Below are 10,018 nucleotides of genomic sequence, written 5' to 3' on the forward strand. Positions count from 1 at the left end.
ATGAAAAACCGAACTTTGACAGAATTCATTCTGCTGGGACTAACAGACATCCCAGAGCTTCAAAGTATCATCCTCATACTTCTCCTCCTTACCTACATAATCAGTATCTTAGGAAACCTGACGATCATCACCCTCATACTACTGGACTCCCACCTCCACACGCCCATGTATTTCTTCCTCTGGAACTTCTCCTTCTTAGAAATTGTCTTTATATCCACTTTCACTTCTAGGCTACTATTCAGTATCTCAACTGGGAACAAGAGCATCAGCTTTGCAGGCTGCCTCACTCAGTATTTCTTGGTGATATTCTTTGGAGCCACAGAGTTTTACCTTCTGGCTGCTATGTCCTATGACCGCTATGTGGCCATATGCAAACCCCTACATTACACGACCATTATGAACAGCAGAGTCTGCATCCAGCTAGTCCTCTGCTCTTGGCTGGCTGGATTTTTCATCATCCTATCCCCAATCATCATGACCAGTCAACGGGACTTCTGTGCCTCCAACATGCTGAATCATTATTATTGTGACTATGGACCCCTCATAGAAATATCTTGCTCAGACACAAGAGTCCTGGAGCTGGTTGACTTCATCTTAGCAGTTGTGATGTTGGTGCTCACCCTGATGCTGGTGATTCTCTCCTACACAAACATCATCCAGACCATTTTAAGGATCCCTTCTGCTCAGAAAAGGAAGAAAGCCTATTCTGAAGTATATGTTAAAAGGATAGTGTTCATTTTAAAAATATCATGTTGCCAGTCCAGGTTCGATGCACGATACTGGATGCTTGGGGCTGGTGCACTGGGACGACCCAGAGGGATGGAATGGGGAGGGAGGAGGGAGGAGGGTTCAGGATGGGGAACACATGTGTACCTGTGGCGGATTCATTTTGATATTTGGCAAATCTAATACAGTTATGTAAAGTTTAAAAATAAAATAAAATTAAAAAAAAAAAAAAAACCTTTTTGGTAAACTTTCCAGAAAAAAAAAAAAATAATAAAAATAAAAACAAAAATATCATGGAAAAATTAGATATTACTTGGAGAGTATTATTTAAAGAAACCATAAAAAATGAAATGTCTTTTATTCAAACACAGGTTATGACCATTCAGCAGACTGTAAAATCAATGTGATCATACTTGCATTTGTTTATTTTAAAAATTGTAGTATAGTTGATATTAGTTTCAGATATACAGCATAGTGGTTGATATCTTTATAGATTACATGTATAATATCAGAAAACAGGGCATCTGAGGGTTAATATTTTACTGAAATTCTTGTTGCAAAGCTGTGTAAGTATATATATTTGTGTGTGTTTGCAAGTACAGTAAATTACAATATAAAATGCATATCTCACCATATGTTGTGGCCAAAAATATTTGAACACCAAGTTTCTAACCTATCAAGGGATATATCAACAGAGCTTACAGCTCTGAATTAAGTTAAAAATATCACTTATCAGGTAAGAGATAATACATGTAAGATACATTGTTTAGCCTTTCTAAACAAAAGCTACTGTAAAACATTTTCTCACTGTCTTCCCAGATTGTACCTCCCTCAGTTTTACAGAAAGACTGTACAGAAGTCAGGACCCAGAAATGAGAAACCACACATCAGTATTCAGTTTCATCCTCCAGGGATTAACAGATAACCTACAAATGCAGGTTTTGACTTTTATATCTCTGATCATCATATACATGTTGAATATAATTGGAAACCTAGTCATCATAACTCTCATATTAGTGGATTCTCACCTTAAAACTGCGATGTACTTTTTTCTCCAAAATTTTTCCTTCTTAAAAATCTCATTCACTTCTGCCTGCATTCCTAGATTCTTGTACAGTATATTAACAGGAGGGAGAACCATTACTTATAACACTTGCCTGTCCCAAATATTTTTTACATATATGTTTGGTGTAACAGAATTCTTTCTCTTGGTCAGCATGTCCTATGATCATTATGTAGCCATTTGCAAACCCCTGCATTACATGACCATCATGAACCACAGATTCTGCAAAATGCTTATCTTCTGCTGTTGGATAACCACTTTCTTAATTGTTTTTCCACTGTTTTGCTTGGGACTGAACCTGGAATTCTGTGACTCTGTCATTGATCACTTTTTTTGTGACGTTTATCCACTCCTGAAGATCTCATGCTCAGATCCATGGATCGTGGAAGAGATAACTTTTGCTTGCTGTGTGTTGATATTTATCATGCCTCTTACATGTGTTGTTCTGTCCTACATAAGTATCATCAGAACAGTTCTAAGATTCCCCTCTGCTCAGCAAAGGACAAAAGCTTTTTCCCCCTGTTCTTCCCACTTTATTGTGGTTTCTATCACCTATGGCAGCTGCATCTTTGTCTATATCAAACCTTTATCAAAAGATGAAATGACTATTAATAAGAAAGTAGTAATACTTACAACTTCCATTTCCCCCATGTTAAACCCATTTATTTATACTCTGAGAAACAAACAAGTGAAACAAGCGTTTAGTGATTTACTCGAAAGAATTCTACTGGTCTCAAAGAACTAAGAGAATGCTGAAGTCAGGTTCCCTAAACAATTTTCTTATGTGTATATCCTCTATTATTTCTTCCTAAGTGAGATCTGGTCTTCCATTCTGATTAAGTCATTTCTATATTTCCCTTCTCTATAAAAATTCCAGATGTTTGAGCTGGGTTTAGAAAAGGGACAGGAACTGGAGATCAAATTGCCAACATTTGCTGGATCATAAAGAAAGCAAGGGAATTCCAGAAAAGCATCTATCTCTATTTCATTGACTACACTAAAGTCTTTGACTGTGTGGATCATAACTGTGGAAAATTCTTAAAGAGATGGGAATTCTAGAGCAGCTTACCTGTCTCCTGAAAAACCTGTATGCAGGTCAAGAAGCAACAGTCAGAACTGTGTATGGAACAACTGACTGGTTCAGGATTGAGAAAAAAAGTACAACAAGGCTGTTTATTGTCACCCTGTTTATTTAACTTATACATAGAGCACATCATGTGAAATGCCAGGCTGGATGAGTTACAAGCTGGAATCAAGATTGCTGGGAGAAATATAAACAACCTCAGATATGCAGATGACTCCACTCTAATGGCAGAAAGCAAAAAGGAACTAAAGAGCCCCTTGATGAGGATGAAGGAGAGTGAAAAAGCCAGCTTAAAATTCAATTAAAAAAAAAAGTTAAGATCATGACAAACCTAGACAGTGTGTTAAAAAGCAAAGACACCACTTTGCATACAAAGATCCATGTAGTCAAGGCAATGGTCTTTCCAGTTGTCAATGACAGATGTGAGAGCTGGACAATAAAGAAGGCAGAACACTGAAGAATGTATGGTTTCTAATTGTGCTGCTAGAGAAGACTCTTGAGAGTCCCTTGGACTGCAAGGAGATCAAACCAGTCAATCTTAAAGGAAATCAACCCTCAATACTCTTTGGAAGGACTGATGCTGAAGCTGAAGCTCCAACACTTCTACTACCTGATGTGTACAGCTGACTCATTGGGAAAGACCCTAATGCTAGGAGGGATTGGGGGCAGGAGGAGAAGGGGACGACAGAGGATGAGATGGCTGGATGGCATCGCCAACTCTATGGACAGGAGTTTGAATGAACTCCGGGAGTTGGTGATGGGCAGGGAGGCCTGGCGTGCTGCAATTCATGGGGTCGCAGAGTCGGCCATGACTGAGCGACTGAACCAAACTGAACTGAACACTGACATTGAGAAGTTGACATGAGTGGAAAATTCCTCCCTATAAGGACCATGATATGATAAGTAACCTCAAAGAGAGCAAAAGTCAAAGGAAATTTAAAGACGATGAACAATAGCAGTTCAAGTTGGTGAAGAATTTAACAAATAATTCAATGCTGATATTTCTCTGTGAGGTATCACTGCATGCATATTTTGAACTCTTGAAATGACTAAAGCTTTTCTTTTCAAAAAGCAAATAATTTAATTGACATTACTTTTTAATTATCATCTCTTTTCTCCATCTTCCTTGTTATTTATTTGTCACTCTTCTAGCCCTACGTGGCACTAGTGGGGCTGTGGCACCTGCCTGTCAATGCAGGAGACACAGGAGATATGGGTACAATTCCTGGTCAGGAAGATCTCCTGGAGGAGGAAGTGGCAACCCACTCCAGTATTCTTGCCTGGAAAAGCCTACAGACAGAGGAACCTGGCAGGCTACAGTCCATAGTGTCACAATGAGTTGGACATGACTGAATCAACTTAACACACTAACCCTATGGGGTTTCTTTTACATGCTGCCACCACTTTGTGCTTTCGTATTTCAATTGGTACATCAGTATCAATCTCCTTTATGGAATTCCAATCCAAGATTTAATCCTTAGCAGCAATGACCAATGCATTTCTCTCTTTATTTTAATCAATGTCCTCATGCTGCTACTACTGTTACTGCTAAGTCGCTTCAGTCATGTCCGACTCTGTGTGACCCCAGGGACGGCAGCCCACCAGGCTCCCCCATCCCTGGGATTCTCCAGGCAAGAACGCTGGAGTGGGTTGCCATTTCCTTCTCCAATGCATGAAAGTGAAAAGTGAAAGTGAAGTAGCTCAGTCGTGCCCGACTCTCAGCGACCCCATGGACTGCAGCCTACCAGGCTCCTCCGTCCATGGGATTTTCCAGGCAAGAGTACTGGAGTGGGTTGCCATTGCCTTCTCCACAATGTCCTTATGGCAGTCATTAAATGAGTTTTACATTGAATTATATCCATTGTATGACTATGTAACCTGTGACTTTAAACTTCCTTATTGATAAAAGCTTTTTTTGAAATTCTAAATATTTATACTTATTTTTTTACTTTAAAATAAACTTTGAAGTTTTGAGAATTTTTTCTCTGTTAAACTCAGAAATAGTATTTTCTTCTCTTTAATATTTCTCTCAATTTGTAGAAATTGTTTGGAGAAATTATATGCAATATTTTCAGATTGAAAAGAAAAGGGAAAGAAATGTTCATAGTGATGTTGTGATTAGATTTCCTGAAACAAAAATTTTGGTTTTTTTTTTTTTTAATGTTTGTAATTCTAAGGATTTCCAAAATGGCGTGAGTAGCAAAGAACCCGCTTGTCAATACAGGAGACAAAAGAGACATGGGTTTGATCCCTTAGTCAGGAAGGTTACCTGAGGAGGGCATGTCCACCCACTCTAGTATTCTTGCCTGGAGAATCCCATAGACAGAGGGGCCTAGAGGGGACAGTCCACAGGGCTGCAAAGAGTCAAACACAACTGAAGTGACCAGCACACACACCCAGAGTTGACTTCATCAGGGTCAATGAAGAATGGAAGACCAAATCTAGTTCAAGAAGACATAAAATAGGCTACACACATAAGAAAATTGTTTATGGATCCTATCAACATTCTCCTAGCTCTTTGAAACCAATAAAATTATTTTGACTAAATCATTAAAGGCACATTTCACCTGTTTGTTCCTCAGCGTATAAATAAATGGGTTTAACATGGGGGAAATGGAAGTCGTAAGTATTACTACTTCCTTACTAATAGTCATTTCATCTTTTGATGAAGGTTTGATATAGACAAAGATGCAGCTGCCATAGGTGATAGAAACCACAATAAAGTGGGAAGAATGGGTGGAAAAACTTTTGTCCTTTGCTGGGCAGAGGTGAATCTTAGAACTGTTCTGATGATAAACACGTAAGACAAAACCACACATATGAGAGTCATGATATATATCAACACGGAGCCAACAAGAGTCATCTCCTCAATGAACCATAGATCTGAGCATGAGATCTTCAGAAGTGGATTAACATCACAGAAGAAGTGATCAATGACAGAGTCACAGAATTCCAGGTTCAGTCCCAAGCAAAATGATATCAATATGATCAAGAAAGTGGTCATCCAACAGCAGAAGGTAAGCGTTTTGCAGAATCTATGGTTCATGATGGTCATGTAATGCAAGGGTTTGCAAATGGCTACATAGCAATCATAGGACATGGTGGCCAAAAGAAAAAAATCTGTCATTCCAAACACATAGGTAAAAAATAGTTGGGCTACACAAGCATTATAGGTAATGGACCTGTCACCTGTTGATATACTATACAAGAATCTAGGAATGCAGGCAGAAGTGAATGAGATTTCTAAGAAGGAAAAATTTTGGAGAAAATAGTACATTGCAGATTTAAGATGAGAATCCACTAATATGAGGATGATGATCAGGTTTCCAGCTACACTCAATATGTAGGTGATGAGTAGAAATGTGAAAATCAAAATCTGCATTTGTGAGTCATCTGTTAATCCCAGGAGGATGAAACTGACTACTGGTGTGTGGTTTCTCATTTCTGGGTCTGGACTTCCATCCAGTCTGCTTGTTAAACTGTTGGAAGGAAAATCTGGGAAGAGGGTAAGAAAATGGTTTACATTTCACATGTAGATTTTGTTTAGATAAGTCAAGTCAAGCCATTTATATGTCTCTTTTTTCTGAATCTTGAGTATTTTAATTAATTCATGGTGTAAGCTCTGTAGGTATATCTGTGGTAGGCTAGAAACTTAGCTCCCAAATATTTTGGACCTCAAAATATGCTAAAATGTACATTTTATATTGTAGTTCAGTGTATGGGCACACAAACAAAGCACAAATATATATACAAACATATATCTACAACAAAAATTCCAATACCAATCCAAACATGCCTTGATCTCTGAGGTTTTCTATAAAATCTCTAAAAATATTGAATCATTATGCTGTGTGTGTCAAACTAACATAATAGCGTAAATCAAATACACATCAATTTTAAAATAAACAAATAAATACCAATATCACAAAATCTATTTTATAGCATGCTAAATGGTGATAAGCTGTACTTATAAAACACATTTCATTTTTTAGGGGTTAGTTAAATCATATTTTCCAAGTAAAACATACATTTTCCATGACATCTCTTTAAAAGTATGTCATGCTTTTACTTTCTATTTTGGAATTGATTTTTCTCATAACAAACTTGTTCCTTAGGATCAATGAAATCATGAACTTTAGAATATCCTGTTTTCTACAAATTTTTCTTTTATCACTAATTGAAATTTTACACAGGTTAATTATCTGGTTGAAGTTTCCTTTTTTGATATATTAAAAAACACATAAGTGTTTCTTTATCCATTTGCAAAAGCATTTGAGGACTCTGTTCCACTACCGTGACCAAACCTATACTTAATCTACAGAGGAGAGTTCCTGTAATGAAAATCTTTCCTAGACCTTTACCATGAATTTCTCCAAATGAACTTTCATCCTTAGCTTTACTCTAACTGCATCCAACTTCCAACCTACTCCTCAACTACTTCCAATATGGTTTCTGAACACAGCACTCCACTGAAACTGCTATTTGTGGCAATTATTTCTTGCAATTGTAGCTGTTATGTTTCAAGGAAGTGTAGCTCATATTATTTGCAAGTTTTGTTGTAATTTGTCACTGTCAATCACTTCTTCTACTTAGGTTGCTATAAATGCATTGTCTGCACAATATCCACACTCCTGGTTTTTGTTCTGCCCTTCTGGTTTCTCCTTTATAACAACCTTTCCCACACTCATCTTTATAACATTTATATTTCTCACACTTCATCCCTACATCATCTTCTGCTTATCTATGACTTTTTTGTGGAAATTGTGAAATCTCTTGATGTCAATTGATCACTTAAAATTTGGTAATTCAAAATGTTACATATTTGATATGATCTCTTTCAATGCTTCCCTTGTAGCTCAGTGAGCAAAGAATCTGCCTGCAGTGCAGGAGACCTGGGATCGATCCCTGCGTTGGGAAGATCCCCTGGAGAAGGAAATGGCAACCCACTCCAGTATCCTTGCCTGGAAAATCTAATAGACAGAGAAGCCTAGTGGGCTGCAGTCCACAAGGTCACAAAGAGTCGGGCACAACTGAGCAACTAACACACTTTAACACACACTTTCAATGCTAAACATCATCACCTGGCAACTTCACACTCATTCAAAGCACACATGTTTAAAATGGAATGCCATCTCAACAGCACCTCTGTTCACTTTCTGCCTTATTCCATGTTTGGTGTTCAGGTCAGTTGCTCAGTCATGCCCGACTCTTTGTGACCCCATAGCCTGCAGCGTGCCAGGCTTTCCTATCACTAACTCCTGGAGCTTGCTCAAACTCAAGTCCATCAAGTCGGTGATGCCATCCAACCATCTCATCCTCTGTCATCCCCTACTCCTCCTGCTTTCAATCTTGCCCAACATCAGGGTCTTTTCCAAGTCAGTTCTTTGCATCAGGTGGCCAAAGGATTGGAGTTTCACCTTCAGCATCAGTCCTTCCAGTGAATATTCAGGACTGATTTCCTTTACGATTGACTGGTTTGATCTCCATGCTGTCAAAGGGACTCTCAAGAGTCTTCTGCAACACCACAGATCAAAAGTGTCAATTCTTTAGTGCCCAGCTTTCTTAATAGTCCAACTCTCACATCCATACATGACTACTGGAAAAACCATAGCTTTGACTAGATGGACTTTTGTTGGCCAAGTATTGTCTCTGCTTTTGATATGCTGTCTAGGTTGATCATAGCTTTTCTTCCAAGGAGCAAGCATCTTTTAATTTCAAGGCTGCACTCACCATCCGCAGTGATTTTGAAGCCCCAAAAAATAAAATCTCTCACTGTTTCCACTGTTTCCCCATCTATTTGCCATGAAGTGATGGGACCAGATGCCCTCATTTTAGTTTTTTGAATGTTGAGTTTTAAACCAGTTTTTTCCACTCTCCTCTTTTACTTTCAAAGAGGCTATTTAGTTCCTTTTCACCTTCTGCCATAATGGTGGTCATATGCATATCTGAGGTTATTAATCCATCTTTGCTGTACTAAAACCAAAAGTTAGTGTTGACTGACCTATATTAACAACTGAGATCAAGCTAGAATTTTCTTAGTATAACCCTATCTTGAAATTCTATCAACACTGCAAGTATTTTCATTTAATTCTGTAGTTTCCCTGATTCATACAGAGGAAGCTCTATTTGGTCTTGGGAAGTTTGCTGGTCTTGGAGTAATGGAGAGTGGCTCTAGAAGCACACCATCGTGAGAGTCAGGTATTGTAGTTATCTTAGGTGGACTACTGATCAGAAAATATTTTCCCTAACCATGGGTTCTGTTCCACTCCTCATGATTCCACCTGTTTGCTGGTCCCGATCTATAACTGGTATTTAATGACTGTTCCTCTGTGTTCTGTTTAGATTCTTCTAAGCAATCTCCTAATCACTCAAACCACAGTTGAAGACCTATGGGTTTTGTCACACCTTAAATCACATCCTATTCAAAAATCTCATTTTATGTAATAACCACAGAACTGACAGATTCTGAATATAGAATTAATTCAAGATAATATTTACCCTTAGACCTAGAGCATTTATATTGTATAATATATGGAGTCAATTTAATAACTACTCTGACACTTCTAACTTTTGACATATCCCTGACTCTAATTCCAAGGATTCTTGTTGATTTTTACATTTGTTGATGAAATGTTCTAGGTGACTTTTATTTTATTTATTTTGTTATTTGTTTATATACTTTATTATTTTTATTTTCATTTTTGACTGTGCTTTGTCTTCCTTGTTTTGTGTATACTTCTGTCGCAGTGAATGAGAGCTATACTCTAGTTGCAGTTTCGGGGTTTTCTTCATGGTGGCTTCTCATTGCAGAGAGTGGGCTCTAGATCACAGGCTCTTCAGTTTGGTGAATGGGCTTAGTTGACTGGTGGCATATGACCTCCTCAGACCAGGGATGGAACATGTGTCCCTTCATTGGCAGGAGGACTCATAACCAGTGGACCACCAGGGAAGTCCACTAGATCAGATCAGATCAGTCACTCAGTCATGTCCGACTCTTTGCGACCCCATGAATCGCAGCACGCCAGGCCTCCCTGTCCATCACCAACTCCTGGAGTTCACTCAGACTCACGTCCATCGAGTCAGTGATGCCATCCAGCCATCTCATCCTCTGTTGTCCCCTTCTCCTCCTGCCCCCAATCCCTCCC

The 10,018-nt window shown here is 38.5% G+C and overlaps 2 protein-coding genes and 1 pseudogene across 2 annotated transcripts; 2 read left to right on the forward strand and 1 right to left on the reverse strand.

Annotated features, from left to right (window-relative positions):
* LOC129647461 (olfactory receptor 6C4-like) lies at window positions 1–1,133 on the forward strand. The gene is made up of 2 exons (XM_055574578.1): window positions 1–711; window positions 1,098–1,133. The coding sequence occupies exons 1-2, from the start codon at window positions 1–3 to the stop codon at window positions 1,131–1,133; spliced, it is 747 nt and encodes a 248-aa protein (XP_055430553.1).
* Window positions 1,134–1,598: 465 nt separating this feature from the next.
* Window positions 1,599–2,534, forward strand: LOC129641602 (olfactory receptor 6C2-like). The gene has a single exon (XM_055566274.1). The coding sequence runs from the start codon at window positions 1,599–1,601 to the stop codon at window positions 2,532–2,534; it is 936 nt and encodes a 311-aa protein (XP_055422249.1).
* A 2,849-nt stretch (window positions 2,535–5,383) lies between these two features.
* LOC129641603 (olfactory receptor 6C2-like) lies at window positions 5,384–6,315 on the reverse strand (annotated as a pseudogene).
* Between the last annotated feature and the right edge of the window lie 3,703 nt (window positions 6,316–10,018).

This window comes from Bubalus kerabau, chromosome 1 (assembly GCF_029407905.1).
Source record: "Bubalus kerabau isolate K-KA32 ecotype Philippines breed swamp buffalo chromosome 1, PCC_UOA_SB_1v2, whole genome shotgun sequence".
Classification (NCBI taxonomy): domain Eukaryota; kingdom Metazoa; phylum Chordata; class Mammalia; order Artiodactyla; family Bovidae; genus Bubalus; species Bubalus kerabau.